At 38.5% G+C, this 15,636-nt stretch overlaps 1 protein-coding gene across 1 annotated transcript in view; it reads right to left on the bottom strand.

The window, feature by feature from the left end:
- zanl (zonadhesin, like) overlaps nucleotides 1-14,817 on the bottom strand; it is a 46,311-nt gene extending 31,494 nt beyond the window's left edge. The window contains exons 1-38 of the mRNA XM_053495448.1: nucleotides 14,737-14,817; nucleotides 13,467-13,492; nucleotides 12,702-12,848; nucleotides 12,338-12,603; nucleotides 11,951-12,035; nucleotides 11,677-11,820; nucleotides 10,987-11,157; nucleotides 10,748-10,845; nucleotides 10,556-10,634; nucleotides 9,947-10,102; nucleotides 9,673-9,866; nucleotides 9,447-9,588; nucleotides 9,046-9,290; nucleotides 8,784-8,932; nucleotides 8,450-8,578; nucleotides 8,194-8,332; nucleotides 7,951-8,092; nucleotides 7,601-7,797; nucleotides 7,373-7,511; nucleotides 7,111-7,227; nucleotides 6,867-6,991; nucleotides 6,497-6,642; nucleotides 6,057-6,200; nucleotides 5,791-5,898; nucleotides 5,067-5,236; nucleotides 3,544-3,746; nucleotides 3,203-3,407; nucleotides 2,927-3,120; nucleotides 2,701-2,842; nucleotides 2,300-2,544; nucleotides 2,038-2,186; nucleotides 1,704-1,832; nucleotides 1,448-1,586; nucleotides 1,205-1,346; nucleotides 855-1,051; nucleotides 627-765; nucleotides 366-482; nucleotides 110-234 (exon numbers count right to left, since the gene is read on the bottom strand). Coding sequence (XP_053351423.1) covers nucleotides 110-234; nucleotides 366-482; nucleotides 627-765; nucleotides 855-1,051; nucleotides 1,205-1,346; nucleotides 1,448-1,586; nucleotides 1,704-1,832; nucleotides 2,038-2,186; nucleotides 2,300-2,544; nucleotides 2,701-2,842; nucleotides 2,927-3,120; nucleotides 3,203-3,407; nucleotides 3,544-3,746; nucleotides 5,067-5,236; nucleotides 5,791-5,898; nucleotides 6,057-6,200; nucleotides 6,497-6,642; nucleotides 6,867-6,991; nucleotides 7,111-7,227; nucleotides 7,373-7,511; nucleotides 7,601-7,797; nucleotides 7,951-8,092; nucleotides 8,194-8,332; nucleotides 8,450-8,578; nucleotides 8,784-8,932; nucleotides 9,046-9,290; nucleotides 9,447-9,588; nucleotides 9,673-9,866; nucleotides 9,947-10,102; nucleotides 10,556-10,634; nucleotides 10,748-10,845; nucleotides 10,987-11,157; nucleotides 11,677-11,820; nucleotides 11,951-12,035; nucleotides 12,338-12,603; nucleotides 12,702-12,848; nucleotides 13,467-13,492; nucleotides 14,737-14,810 — 5,658 coding nt within the window. The 5' untranslated portion in view covers nucleotides 14,811-14,817. The remainder of the gene's footprint in view (nucleotides 1-109; nucleotides 235-365; nucleotides 483-626; nucleotides 766-854; nucleotides 1,052-1,204; nucleotides 1,347-1,447; nucleotides 1,587-1,703; nucleotides 1,833-2,037; nucleotides 2,187-2,299; nucleotides 2,545-2,700; nucleotides 2,843-2,926; nucleotides 3,121-3,202; nucleotides 3,408-3,543; nucleotides 3,747-5,066; nucleotides 5,237-5,790; nucleotides 5,899-6,056; nucleotides 6,201-6,496; nucleotides 6,643-6,866; nucleotides 6,992-7,110; nucleotides 7,228-7,372; nucleotides 7,512-7,600; nucleotides 7,798-7,950; nucleotides 8,093-8,193; nucleotides 8,333-8,449; nucleotides 8,579-8,783; nucleotides 8,933-9,045; nucleotides 9,291-9,446; nucleotides 9,589-9,672; nucleotides 9,867-9,946; nucleotides 10,103-10,555; nucleotides 10,635-10,747; nucleotides 10,846-10,986; nucleotides 11,158-11,676; nucleotides 11,821-11,950; nucleotides 12,036-12,337; nucleotides 12,604-12,701; nucleotides 12,849-13,466; nucleotides 13,493-14,736) is intronic.
- Nucleotides 14,818-15,636: the final 819 nt, after the last annotated feature.

Genomic DNA, 15,636 nt, shown 5'->3' with positions numbered 1-15,636 from the left:
AAATGACACAATATGGTGCTTAAAAACATTCAGTTTTTAATGTTTTGTTAACTTAGCATTAAAAAATAAATTAATAAAAGAACAACAAATAAGCAGTTGTTAGGCTGACCAGAGTGGTGCGGCTCTTCATCATTGTTACAGTGATGTTGTTGACAGTCACATACAACTTCTTGAGATAAGATACTCCAGCAATTCCTCTTTCCTCATTTTTTCCTTCCACAGAGAACCAGGGGCCTGTAAAACACGCAACATTAAAACTAATTCCTGACCTGAACAACTACATATATCACCTGATTTTTAAAGTTTTTGATTTAACGACCAAATAATCATGACCTGTAGTGTAATAACCAGGTAAATTTTCTCACCAGTGTTGTTTCTGCAGGTGCGAGCCAGTGTGTAGGTGCAGGTGCCCATGAAGGTGTAGTATTTACCATCAAAGGTGTTGTAATGGGGATCACCAGAAATAATACAGTCCTTGGAGTCTAGTAAGGGGATAGGACACAGGTGGCTTCATACAACTTCTTAAAGGTAATTTTTTTTTACTTGTTTAAAAAAAAAATCATCACTGACCCAGGCAGTTTCATGAAAATATAAGCTACGGAATTTTACTGTAAAAAAGTACTAACCAACTGGGTAGCATCCTATTTCTCCTCCCTGCACACCACACTGCTGCATTGGAGGGCATTCAGCAGCACTGCAGCTGACGAATGGAGGGTTACACTTGCACAGAAGCTCACAGTCCTTAGTGTAGAACTCATCTCCAGGCTAACACACAGAGACAGAAGGCAGAACAGTTTAGACAGTGTACACTAAACTCATCGGCTGACTTGACAAAGACAGACAGACTCACTCACCTGGTAATAGTGTCCATTATGCATGCAGCCACATGTGTCCTGCTTCACACACTTGTCACCACTGAGTACATATCCAGGGTCACACACACACCCCTCGGAACAGGGTCTATTGCATTGGCCGGGTGGAGGAGGGTTACAGGATGGCTGGCAAGGAGACACGCAGGAGTTGTAATGGCTGTTGGGTGGGCATGTAAGAGCTAAAGAAAAACACAAGATGTTACTGAAGTAGACTGACTTGCTTGAAAATATATAACATATATCTTGTGTAGTCATACAGCTGAATAATAATTTAAATAATTAAAAATTTTGTGAAAATTGACCAAAGAGTGTTTAAGATTTTTGGGACTCACGGCAGAAGGTGTTGTTTCTCCAGGGTCCGATGATGACACCACGGTCCTGACACTCATTTACGTATGCTTCAATCGCTTCACACAGTGCAGAGTCAGGGCCACCCAATGCACACAGGTCAAACACACAGTTTTGGAAGAAACTCTATACCAAAACACACAATAAAAACAAAGAACACCGTGTTGGTTTTATATGACTAAAATAGTCTTCAGCTCAGCTGGACATGGTCTGGTCAATGAACTTACATTAGGATTGACTTTTGGGTGACAGACTGCAAATGGGCCTTTGTTGTCCAATATGATTCCACAGTAAGCAGGACTCTCATAAAGATCCTTTTCTGTGTCTGTGCAGTCTGGATCTGGCTTGACTGGTGGTTTATTGCAGCTGAAATGTAAATGTAAAGACGTGTTACTGCTCGGTCATTGTACACACCATGGAGGGAGTAAGGAACCCCCAACCTGCTCTGTACACACACTGTACAACACTAAACCAGTGACTTACTCAGGGTTTGTGTTCCAGCTGTTGCCAAAATCTGTTGGACTGGTGACCAGTTCACCGCTGGGGGTACGGAAGTCATCATTAATGTTACCATTGTAGTCTCCACACAGGCCACAAAGCTTGTCCTGATAGCTGCAGAAACACACACAAGCACATTGTATGAGCGCAAAATAAAGAGTAAATCAATTTCGATTAATCCGAGGCTGGATTTGCCCTCTAAGATTAAATAGACCAATGTTATTTGCTTATGGATTTCCTTCAGAGAAACATTTGGGCATGTCAGCCGTATACTGTATTAACAAGACCTTAATCATCATCACTGTAACACAACACTCACTCTTTGATAACTTTGATATCCATATAGTGGTTTCCATCGTAGCGAACTGTCACACCAAAGTTTAATGACACTGTGTAGAGTGTCCCCTGTTTGAAGATGTCCATTCCAGTAACAGGACTCAGTGGTATGTTCACTTTGGTTCCATTCACCTGAGAACCGTTGGAGAAACTTGTTCAGAAACTTATTTACTTGTACTACATTACTGCAGAATCCAGATTTTCACTCTCTATATGTTCTCCAGTGATTCCCTCTGTTTCCTCACCTGCACATCTCCTCCTTTCAGGATGGACACTTGAACTCCCAGAGCATGGACATGGACAGCACTCACATAACTGATGGTGGGAATGTTGTAGCGATTCTCATTGTCAACATAGACGGCAAAATGAGGCACGTCTGTACTGTTACACGGCTCTGACATTAAGTAAGTGCAGTTGCCCATGAAGTCATAGTTCCGCTTATCAAAGGTGGTGTAGTGTGGGTCACCTGAAGCGATACAGGTGGAGGTGTCTGTAGATGGAAAAGGTAAACAAGCATTAACAATTCAATTAACCTACAATCAGAAAACCTAATTTATTCAATAGCTCCTTGAACTTTCCACATTGTAACAGTCTCTAAAGCTGATATTATTTAGTAACACCACTGTATGTAAGTCTCACACAGCACCTTTAGGATAGCAGCCGTATGTTCCTCCAACTTGCCGACATTCTTCTGTGGGGTCACAGGTGTTGTCCACACAGCTCAAGGTATAATTGCCTGCACAGCGACACAGCTTGGAGCAGCCATTTCCGAACACAATCTCTCCTGGCTGAAACAAAATAACACTTACAGAATGAATAGTGCTGCTTGTGGGATACATTTGCCCTAAACATCTGTGAATTGTAAAAAATACCTCGTAATAGTTATTGTTTTCATCCAGACATCCACAACTCTCGATAGGAACACAGCGTTTCCCCTTGAACACAAACCCTGGTTTGCAGAAGCAGCCAGTGATACAGGAGCCAGTGCAGTTGGTGGATGGTTCTTTACAGCTGGGAATGCAAGCTGGACCACACTCAATGTACTCAGCATCAGGAGGACACTTCACTGTTAGTGGACAGGAGAAGTTCTTAGAACATGGTTGCATTGCTGGTTATAGTGTGGAGTGATAGAAACAATATTTTTTTACCTGGTGGTGTTGGAGTGCTTGGCTCAGAGGTTGGGGGCTGGGGTGTTGGGGGCTGGGGTGTTGTGTTGGGTTTACAGATGTACTCTCCATCCAGCAGTTGGCAGGTCTCTGTAGGCAGACAACTGGTGTTGTAGCACAGAATGGTTTTTCCACTTAGACACATACACTGATGTTTACAGCCTTCAAGGTACCAGCTTTCATTCACCTAGACAGTGCACAAACACACATGTTACTTAGTGTGTAATGATACAATAAATGAGCATTTCTTCTCAGTAAATGATGTCAAGGTATTACAGTATGTGTACAAGTGTATGCGTGTGTGTGTTTTGTATGAAACTCACAGGGTGGTAAGAGCCGTTAGGGTCGACGCAGCCACAGTCTTTAAGGGGAACACACTTGTTGTGGCTCAGGACAAAACCAGGGTCACACTCACAGCCTTCAACACACTTCTGTGCACAGCCAGGTGGACCACTCATACCCACACATGTCTCTGGACATGAGCTCACACACATAGAGTAGTGACTGTTAGGAGGACAAACCAGAGCTGTGGAGAGGAGAGAAAGAGAGAGAGAGAAATATTAAAAAGACAAAGAAGAACCATAAAACTTATAACATATTTATCCCACTTGTCATCACGAAGAATTTGGTTCTGCAACTGTTTTCCAGTAAAACCTCGGATTGCGAACTGAGCCAACGGTTTTTCTCTCTCTTGCGCTGCGAAGTTGTGGTTAAATTGTCCCCCCTGCTGGGTCTTAGTGCGCGTCTCTTACTGGTATAATCAACATTCGTGCACGCGTGAACTATTTAACACTGTGACCACGTGTGTGTGTGTAAAACATATTTTATTTTGTGTTTGTAAGTGCGTGTGTACTGTTTCTTATAGTGTGTAAAGCATAAGACAGTCTCATTAGAAGGTAAAAAAATTATTTTCTCCCTCAGCCTCGTTATGTGTGTGCGTTATGTGTGTGCGCACGTAATTTGACACCGTGCCGGGTCTCACACACAATCTCTCTCTCTCTCTCTCTCTCTCGCCTTTTTTATTGTTAGTGTGTGTGTTTGTGTGTGTGTGTGTGTGTGAAGCACCCCCTCTCTGCTTCACACACACACATACACACACTCTCTGCCCTACACAGAAACATTGCTCTGCCCGAGATTCTTTTCAAAGGTAAATTAAAGGTTCATTTGTTTGTTTGTTTTACTTTACAGCAGTTGTTCTTTTAGTATGTGCTCACACGAATGTCATTAGCGATGTTTCTTGCTAATTTTTTCGACAAAACAGTCTTTCTCTGTTAATGTGTGTTTATGTGAAATTAAAATAAATTTTAAAACTCAATTTTCTCCCTCAGCCTCTCTCATGTGTGTGCGTGCGCATAATTTGACACCGTGCAGGTTCACACACTCTCTCTCGCGACGGAAGGGGCTTCACGCACACACACACACACACAACCACACACACAGCGGCTGCGCACATAAACGGAAACACTTATCAGTCGGGATTTATTTTTACTTTTTTTTAATGGAAAAGTGCAGGTTAATTTGTTTCATTTTTACTTAATATTTTGTGTAAATTATTTTTATGTAATTATTATTCTGGGCTGTGGGACAAATAATTTGAGTTTTCATTATTTTTTATGGGGAAATTGAATTTGGTTTATGAGTGTTTTGGAATATGAGCCCGCTTCGCGAACGAATTATACTCGTAATCCAAGGTTCCACTGTATCTTTATATTCTTAGTTTATAAAACAAAGTGGAAATTAGTTATCTGTCCAAGACAGAGAACACGTTACTACCGTAAACTAGAGAAGAAATCACTGAATGTGCGTGTGATGATCGTTCTAAACAGTACTGTATGGTGAGACTCACGGCAGAAGTCTGGCTGCCTCCACTGGTGCACTGGAGCTCCTGCACTGAGACAGGCATCAGTATAAGCCTGGAGCTGGTCACACAGAGTCTGCAGCAGTCCGTTGTAGCGGCACATATCAAACACACAGCTCTGGAAGAAGGGCAGGGGGTCCACCACCTTTATACAATCCCTATGTGCATAAGAGGAATAATAAGGTAACGTAAGAATGACACCAACAGAAAATACATTTTAAATAGAACATAAAAACATAATTTTCATTTTCAATTCATTTGCAGGTGGCTCTAAGCCCCCCCGTGACCCTGAATACACGATAAAGTGGTATAGACTTTAGTGAGAGTGAGTGAATTCATTTGCACACCCTCCATGCACATTAATGACAAGTGTTTTTCTTTGTAACTTCTCTGAGCCCAGCATTACATTCATTGGCTTTGTTATTTCTGCACTCGAATAAATCACATGATTATCTGATTAGCATCTTATTTTTATTTATATGATGTGGATTATTGTTTTGTGCTCTTGTTAGCTTTTGTACCTCTAATTTCCTTGATGTTAAATTTGGTCTTATTTAAGTCATTCTGAAATTATTCATGTACAAGTTGCACCCTGGTGTCTGTTTATTAACGTTACTGAAGTTGGGATACTTGCAGATCAGTTCTGTCTCCTGACATTTTAATTGTCTGTTTGGGAAAACCTTTAAGCTCTATTGATGTGATATTCACTCACCTGAATGGTCCTGCATTGTCAGTAATTTTTCCACATTTCTCAGGTTTAGACACTTCAGCCTCAAGACTTGGGTCACACGGTGGGTCAGGTGTGACATCAGGCTTGCACCTAGAAACACATCATGAACATCTTTTATATCCTAGTACTCAAACTGTCCAGTCAGGTTTGGACATACAGTATCTTCAAAAAGTAAAACCTTTATGACCTATGTAAAATTGTCGAATGGAAAAATTAAACAGAGAGAAAGTAAAACAGGATAGACTAACGTTTCGTCTTCATCTTCATCAGTTTGCCAGCTGTTGCCGAACTGATCGGAGCTGCCAGCCAGGGAACCGTCTGGTTTAGTAAAATCATTGTTGGGGTTTCCATTGTAGTCTCCACACAAACCACACATCTGATCATAGTAAGTACTGAGAGATAGAGAGATAGAGAGAGAGAGAGAATGGGAGAATGAAAAATAAGAATTATCATCAACCAGGAGACATTTTTTCCTGCTACGATTTGATTTGGCCTGTCTGTCGTTGCAACAAGGCTTAATTGTTTTCCCTATTTATGTTCCAATCCATGTTTAAAGCCACCAAATACTTTTTTATACCTTTTAAATAGACCTAAAATTTCTCAACGTTCTCTAATTTTTATGGTAAAATTTTTGAAAATGACACGCTGCATGTACTGATTTATTTAAAGCTCGATCAAGAATCAGTACCTGGGCACGGTGATCTTAGCGTAGTGGTTGCCATCCCAGCGCACCTCCAGACCAAAAGGAGTGGTGAGAATAACATACTGCCCAGCTGAAGTCAAAGAGATCAGAGGAGAAGGAGAGTGGGGTAGAGCTACTTTACGACCATTCACCTGCAGATGTGGGAAAGAATTAGAAAGAGAAAGAGAGAGAGAGAGAGAGAGAGAGAGAGAAATTACCTTAATAAAACAATATGCATTTGGCAAAAGCAAGTAAAATTAATTGAAAAATGTCACAATATGGTGCTTAAAAACATTCAGTTTTAAATGTTTTGTTAACTTAGCATTAAAAAATAAATTAATAAAAGGAACAACAAATAAGCAGTTGTTAGACTGACCAGAGTGGTGCGGCTCTTCATCATTGTTACAGTGATGTTGTTGACAGTCACATACAACTTCTTGAGATAAGATACTCCAGCAATTCCTCTTTCCTCATTTTTTCCTTCCACAGAGAACCAGGGGCCTGTAAAACACGCAACATTAAAACTAATTCCTGACCTGAACAACTACATATATCACCTGACTGATTTAACGACCAAATAATCATGAACTGTAGTGTAATAACCAGGTAAATTTTCTCACCAGTGTTGTTTCTGCAGGTGCGAGCCAGTGTGTAGGTGCAGGTGCCCATGAAGGTGTAGTATTTACCATCAAAGGTGTTGTAATGGGGGTCACCAGAAATAATACAGTCCTTGGAGTCTAGTAAGGGGATAGGACACAGGTGGCTTCATACAACTTCTTAAAGGTAATTTTTTTTTTACTTGTTTAAAAAAAAAATCATCACTGACCCAGGCAGTTTCATGAAAATATAAGCTACGGAATTTTACTGTAAAAAAGTACTAACCAACTGGGTAGCATCCTATTTCTCCTCCCTGCACACCACACTGCTGCATTGGAGGGCATTCAGCAGCACTGCAGCTGACGAATGGAGGGTTACACTTGCACAGAAGCTCACAGTCCTTAGTGTAGAACTCATCTCCAGGCTAACACACAGAGACAGAAGGCAGAACAGTTTAGACAGTGTACACTAAACTCATCGGCTGACTTGACAAAGACAGACAGACTCACTCACCTGGTAATAGTGTCCATTATGCATGCAGCCACATGTGTCCTGCTTCACACACTTGTCACCACTGAGTACATATCCAGGGTCACACACACACCCCTCGGAACAGGGTCTATTGCATTGGCCGGGTGGAGGAGGGTTACAGGAGGGCTGGCAAGGAGACACGCAGGAGTTGTAATGGCTGTTGGGTGGGCATGTAAGAGCTAAAGAAAAACACAAGATGTTACTGAAGTAGACTGACTTGCTTGAAAATAAATAACATATATCTTGTATAGTCATACAGCTGAATAATAATTTAAATAATTAAAAATTTTGTGAAAATTGACCAAAGAGTGTTTAAGATTTTTGGGACTCACGGCAGAAGGTGTTGTTTCTCCAGGGTCCGATGATGACACCACGGTCCTGACACTCATTTACGTACGCTTCAATCGCTTCACACAGTGCAGAGTCAGGGCCACCCAATGCACACAGGTCAAACACACAGTTTTGGAAGAAACTCTATACCAAAACACACAATAAAAACAAAGAACACCGTGTTGATTTTATATGACTAAAATAGTCTTCAGCTCAGCTGGACATGGTCTGGTCAATGAACTTACATTAGGATTGACTTTTGGGTGACAGACTGCAAATGGGCCTTGGTTGTCCAATATGATTCCACAGTAAGCAGGACTCTCATAAAGATCCTTTTCTGTGTCTGTGCAGTCTGGATCTGGCTTGACTGGTGGTTTATTGCAGCTGTAACGTAAATGTAAAGACGTGTTACTGCTCGGCCATTGTACACACCATGGAGAGAGTAAGGAACCCCCAACCTGCTCTGTACACACAGTGTACAACACTAAACCAGTGACTTACTCAGGGTTTGTGTTCCAGCTGTTGCCAAAATCTGTTGGACTGGTGACCAGTTCACCGCTGGGGGTACGGAAGTCATCATTAATGTTACCATTGTAGTCTCCACACAGGCCACAAAGCTTGTCCTGATAGCTGCAGAAACACACACAAGCACATTGTATGAGCGCAAAATAAAGGGTAAATCAATTTCGATTAATCCAAGGCTGGATTTGCCCTCTAAGATTAAATAGACCAATGTTATTTGCTTATGGATTTCCTTCAGAGAAACATTTGGGCATGTCAGCCGTATACTGTATTAACAAGACCTTAATCATCATCACTGTAACACAACACTCACTCTTTGATAACTTTGATATCCATATAGTGGTTTCCATCGTAGCGAACTGTCACACCAAAGTTTAATGACACTGTGTAGAGTGTCCCCTGTTTGAAGATGTCCATTCCAGTAACAGGACTCAGTGGTATGTTCACTTTGGTTCCATTCACCTGAGAACCGTTGGAGAAACTTGTTCAGAAACTTATTTACTTGTACTACATTACTGCAGAATCCAGATTTTCACTCTCTATATGTTCTCCAGTGATTCCCTCTGTTTCCTCACCTGCACATCTCCTCCTTTCAGGATGGACACTTGAACTCCCAGAGCATGGACATGGACAGCACTCACATAACTGATGGTGGGAATGTTGTAGCGATTCTCATTGTCAACATAGACGGCAAAATGAGGCACGTCTGTACTGTTACACGGCTCTGACATTAAGTAAGTGCAGTTGCCCATGAAGTCATAGTTCCGCTTATCAAAGGTGGTGTAGTGTGGGTCACCTGAAGCGATACAGGTGGAGGTGTCTGTAGATGGAAAAGGTAAACAAGCATTAACAATTCAAATAACCTACAATCAGAAAACCTATTTTATTCAATAGCTCTTTGAACTTTCCACATTGTAAAAGTCTCTAAAGCTGATATTATTCAGTAACACCACTGTATGTAAGTCTCACACAGCACCTTTAGGATAGCAGCCGTATGTTCCTCCAACTTGCCGACATTCTTCTGTGGGGTCACAGGTGTTGTCCACACAGCTCAAGGTATAATTGCCTGCACAGCGACACAGCTTGGAGCAGCCATTTCCAAACACAATCTCTCCTGGCTGAAACAAAATAACACTTACAGAATGAATAGTGCTGCTTGTGGGATAAATTTGCCCTAAACATCTGTGAATTGTAAAAAATACCTCGTAGTAGTTATTGTTTTCATCCAGACATCCACAACTCTCGATGGGAACACAGCGTTTCCCCTTGAACACAAACCCTGGTTTGCAGAAGCAGCCAGTGATACAGGAGCCAGTGCAGTTGGTGGATGGTTCTTTACAGCTGGGAATGCAAGCTGGACCACACTCAATGTACTCAGCATCAGGAGGACACTTCACTGTTAGTGGACAGGAGACATGCTTAGAACATGGTTGTATTGCTGGTTATAGTGTAGCAACGAATGTCAAATCATTTTACCTGGTGTTGTTGTTGGCGATGTAGGTGAGGTTGGTTTTGGAGTTGTGGGTTGAGGTGTGGATGGCTTTGGTGTTGTTGGTTTAGGTGTGGAGGGCTGTGGAGTCGTAGGTTTTGGAGTAGTTCCTGGTGTTGTAGGTTTTGTGGTTGGTGTTATAGCTAAAGATAAGTTAAGAGATAAGATAAGATAAACCTTTATTAGTCCCACAAGTGGGAAATTTGTTTTGCCACGGCAGCAAGTGGACAGTACAAAGTTAAAAATTAAGAAACAACAGAATAAAGTAAAATAAAATAAAAATAAATATACGGGAAAAAATTAAATAAAATAAAAAATACTAACAGTATAAATGTATACTATACAATCTGGCTATAGAATATGGACATCTGTGTAATAAAACATATTTACATAAATATATATTTAGACTTTAAGTAAACACAGTTTACGAAGTAATATGTATATATAAATAATTAATATTTACATTTCAATATCCCTAAAAATATACAGTAAATGTGAAATCAAAAAAAGTACTAAGATACATGGTTATGTTAAAATTCCACATATGAAGTTCATATAGGTATATGTATAAGTATAATATAAGTTTGTGGTCTTACCATCACAACTTGTGATACACACACTGTCTATTGCAATATCTGTCTTCTCTGTACTTCCATACACACCATTAATTACAAACTGAAATACACATAGACTTTTGCTTCAGAGAAATTACAAACAATTCCATCAATAATGGCTTTAAATGACTGCATTGAGTTGGTTGTCTTAAAGCAACTGAACACAATCTATACCTGTATATTTCCTGTTGAAGTGTATTTGACTTCTGCTGGTTTCCAACCCTGACCTTGGTTTCCTCTGATACTGAAAATAGGATTCCCCAGTGATCCTCCTAAAGATTTTCACAGCAACATTTGTGAGTCTCATTGCTTTATAAAAAGGTCATTGATTATGTAGTGATTAATAATTTAATTTATTAATTACACAAAAAAAGTTTTCTTTCTTTTAGTAATATTTTCAATCATGTGCTTACCATTGACAACAGCATGGACATTAAGCTCCATGTCTGGAGCTGTGCCATACATATAATAATGGAAGGTCAGCTGCAGGCAGTTTGAAGAAGGTGCCGATATAGATGGACTCCACAGCTGAGCTGACTCCCCTGGCACACTATCAAGCGAATCCATCAAGAGGTATGATCCCACTGTGATAATAGGTTTGTAAAGTTACATCCAGTAGTTTTTTTCTACTTTGAGTTTTTGTAAAACATTTGTGCAAACTAAAAAGTACAATAAAAAATATAAAAAAATTGTTGGATTTATAAATGCATTATCGGTTAACTTTCGAGGAAAATTTGGTGGATAAGGACAACAAAAATCACTGACTGAAAACCTTTCCAATCAGACCCAAAAGTTCATATTTGTTCTATGACTAGGATATATTACCAACAACAGCAAGTACCACAAAAATATTTTATTAGCACAACTAGAAGCATTTTAAACCTTATGTACTCAACATTTTGTATTTGAACCAGCATTGTAGTAATAACAGGCTTACACAACTTTAATTGAGCTAAACTAAAAATAGTGTTGAAATAAGATACTATATATAAATGTACTTTAGGGACACATTTTAACAGTGCTTTTAACAACAAATATGTTAATCTGTTACATTTAACCAATACATAATTAAAACAGAGAAAATAAGATTTTTTTTTTCTTACAGCCTGGTTTGGAGAAATCATCATCAGGACCTGTACCAGGTGTGTCACTGGGTCCATTCCAAAAAATCCAACCAAACACATCTGAAACTGATGTCCATCCACAGAGGTTATCTGTTTCATCGAAGTCACACTGAGATATACAACCTATAAACATAAACATATCCACACACATTTAAACAATTAATTTGTTGAGTAAAATCAAATTAATTGATTCATTAATTACTGAATTCATGCAATTATGTTATTTTTATGAAGAATAAATGAGTGAATGTACCAGGACAAGCTCCCTCTGTGATATTAATGTTATCCAAGGCTGTATCACATGATGAAGAGAACCCACGTTTTGCTTCAAATACAATCTAAAATATAAGATTATCTTGTAAGCAAGTGACAGATATTTAAGACATCTAAATGTATTTTATATTTCATATAAGCATTTATTATAACACTACCACCAAAAATGCTATGTAGAATTAAAGGCCTTATATTCACAGACAATATTAAACATGTATAAACATGTCTAAAACAATCAAGAATGCTACATAAAACTTAGACCAAGTTAGGCTACATTGTACAAAATAACAAACTGCTGTTATATGCTTGAAACACTGCTATAACCAAGCCAATGTTGGTTACCCAACATATAACTTTCTGTACTCACTTCAACAGATTGCCCGGCTGGTTTAGACACAGTAACAGCTGTACCAAGCCATGATGGACTTTGGATTCCAGTTTTCTGCCATAGCACATCTTCCGCACTAGGTCGTTTGGCTAACACAGTCAAAGTGTTGCTGTCATCTGAGCCATACATGTAGTACATAAATTGCACACAAATCTCAGCTTGTGTAGAGGTCAACACAGGACTGAACAGGCGTGTTTTCTGTCCATTACTGACATTATCTCCTTCTTGGTATATGTAATAACTATCTGAGGATGGAAACAAAAATTAATACATGTACTGCACAGTATGTGTAAATACACTCATATGGAGTTAGGTGTACAGGTGCCTTGATCCCTAGACTTACTGCCATCAGGATAGTCCCCACTAGGTCCAGTGCCAGATGTGGGTGTGGGACCCTTGTGGCGAATCCAATCACTGTGATCCGTAATGTCTTGCCGAAAATTACAGAAGGGCAACTCGTTGTTATTGAAGTCACAGGCGGTTATCACAACTGTAATGGAAAAAAAAAAAGAATTGAGGGTTTATTTCTGTTTAATCTGTCCCATGTTTTTGTTTAAATTATAAATTAAAGAAAGAGATAATTTTATTTAAAAGTATGAATCAGAGAAAGACATAAAATGCCAGAAACGTAAGACTCCATTAGCCAGCATGGACAAATTATTATGCAAAATGTTTTCTTTAGGAAACCTAATATAGAATATTATAATAAGGCCAGGAGTAACCCTAAAACAATGACATACGTATTGCTGTGTTAATGTGTTTTAGAGGACACCAATTACAGATATATTTTATAGAGTGTACTATACTCCACCCTTTTATGCCCCTGATTGTGTTTTGTGCCCTTGGGCTCTTTTTACAGGACTTGTGTCCTATACGTAGGTTGTCAAATTGTTAACATGTTATAAGAATGAAGAACTTTGGAACCATGCTTATAGAAGAATAAAGCTAATCTCACTTAGGAGAGAGGATGGGTTATGATGAAAGTAGATAAGCAAGTTGGACCATAATGCAAATAAATCATCTAAAAAGTGGAAAGAGTTAACCATTTACTTAGGTATACTTTTCTGGTTCAAAAACTGTATCTGCCAAATTAATAAAGCAAACCTACCAGCATCACGCTCACCAAAATCATTCCTAGAAAAGGAGAGAATATTAGATTATTATATTAAAACAACTGAAACTATAAATCAACAAGTTCCACCCTTAATTACTGAAACATATTATGTAACTTATGATTAGGTACCAAACTACACTGATCAACCATAACATTAAAACTGTTCAAATTAAATCCACCTATGTTTTTGATTTAACCTGGGGCACATCCGGGGGTGCCTGGCACCAAAAAGTTGGCAGCATATACTCTGGGTGATGTTTTTTGCAAGTGGGGCCATTATGGATAAGACTTGTTTGTTTAGCACATCCAATGCGTGGTAGATCGAATTCGGATCTGGGGAGTTTGGAGTCTGGGTCTTCTGCCTTGGGATCTTAGCTACCTGGGGAAATTTGCTGGTGTATAGTTGGTGATAAATTTGTTCAGTTCAACTCTCTGTGGTACAGATGTTATGGCTGATCAGTGCCAAAAAATTTGACATCATTTCATAGTCTAACAACATAGGCAATTCTTGCTCAAATTTTTCAAATTTTAACAAGATGCATATAAATTAAGTTGAATGTTTTACTGTTTTTATTTTTATTTTTTTACTTTTGACAATATGCTGTTGAAATGGTGATCACGTTCACCTGACTGGACACCTTGTGATTTTTTTTCTGTGGGGCTATGTAAAAGGACTGATCTTTTCCTTCTGTTTACCTACAAGCCTAGAGGAACTCAAGCAGTGAATAATTGAGGTCGCTAGAGAACGTTATGCAAGATATGCTACAATGTGTTTGGCCGAAGCTAGACTATCGACTTGACGTGTGTCGTGTCACAGGCAGTGCTCATATTAAACATTTGTGAAACTTTCTGAAATCGGTTATAAAATCTATATCTATTTGAATATGTGATTGGATTTTGATTAATAAATCTTTTATTTTTCAACATGAAACCTGTAGTTACTCAGATATTCATATTTGAAATGATGTAAAATTTTTGGGACACCTTGAATATATATTTTATATATATAAAATCAGATTTTTACAGGTAAGTTAAATATTAAATCTTCAACAAATTAAATAAAATTTATTTTCTACAGTTGTTTTTAGAAATTCACATATTAAGAATGCAATACATCATATAATATTGTAGCATGTAAACTGTAACAGAGATATCACATTAATATCACACTAAAAGATTAAAACAAAAATATTAAACAAAGGAGCAAAAAAAGATCTAATCCTCCTCCTAAAAATCTCAACAAGATTAATAAATTTAATCTTACCCATTCTCAGCATTTCCCAAATTATATATGTTACTTATCCATGTTAAAATAAATATTAGTTTTAGAGGACCCATAACTAACTTATGCAGTTAGCTATTGTGAGACAGATACATTGGTGCAGTGTCTTTATAAAGGGGGGGCTGTATTTCATAAAGGGTGTGGGGGGCAGTCTAACACTTATCATGTCATGTTGTTTTTCCATATTCTTACAAAGCTTATTGCGCAATCAATTGGGTAAATCAGTAACTGTTTGTGCTAGTGTCAGGGTGTGTCATTGTCATGTTGGAAGCTGTATAGGTTTGCAGTTACAGTAGGGTGTCATAAACAACACAGCTACAGTAAATTAACCAATGCGGGCTACATACAATATAAAGAATTTGGAGTATTTAGATAAATTGTTTTAACCAAATTTTGTAAAGTGACACTCTGATAGGGAACCTTTTAAACCTCAAAAAACAAAAAAAGTTTTTTTTTCCCTTTTACTTCTCTTACAATACATTCTTTAGTAAAATTTTGATGCTGTGCAGACCAAAACTCCGAGATCAGTAATAAAATGCTTCTGTCTTCCATTCTTTTATATTTTAAAGGCAGATTCTTTTTTGTTAATAACTTTTTATTAGAAATTCAATTATGAAAACAAACAAATGCAATGCTTCCAGAGTTGGGGGTGGGGGGGGCCTTATAATTTAAAAGGGGAAAAAGCACACAAAATGAATAAGTGAATCACAGATTAAGGAAATGTAAACACATACATACATTCATACAAAAAGAGAGGGGGGGGGGGTTACACACATGGCTACAATATACATAAAAACTAATCAAGTTGTCGATTCTTTAACAAGGTCTATAGCAGCAGTCCAGGCATTAATTGTCCAATGTGTAACTTTATGAAATCTGGCT

The sequence above is a fragment of the Clarias gariepinus genome, chromosome 1 (assembly GCF_024256425.1).
Source record: "Clarias gariepinus isolate MV-2021 ecotype Netherlands chromosome 1, CGAR_prim_01v2, whole genome shotgun sequence".
NCBI classification, from domain to species: domain Eukaryota; kingdom Metazoa; phylum Chordata; class Actinopteri; order Siluriformes; family Clariidae; genus Clarias; species Clarias gariepinus.
This window is presented reverse-complemented; position numbering and strand designations above follow the sequence as displayed.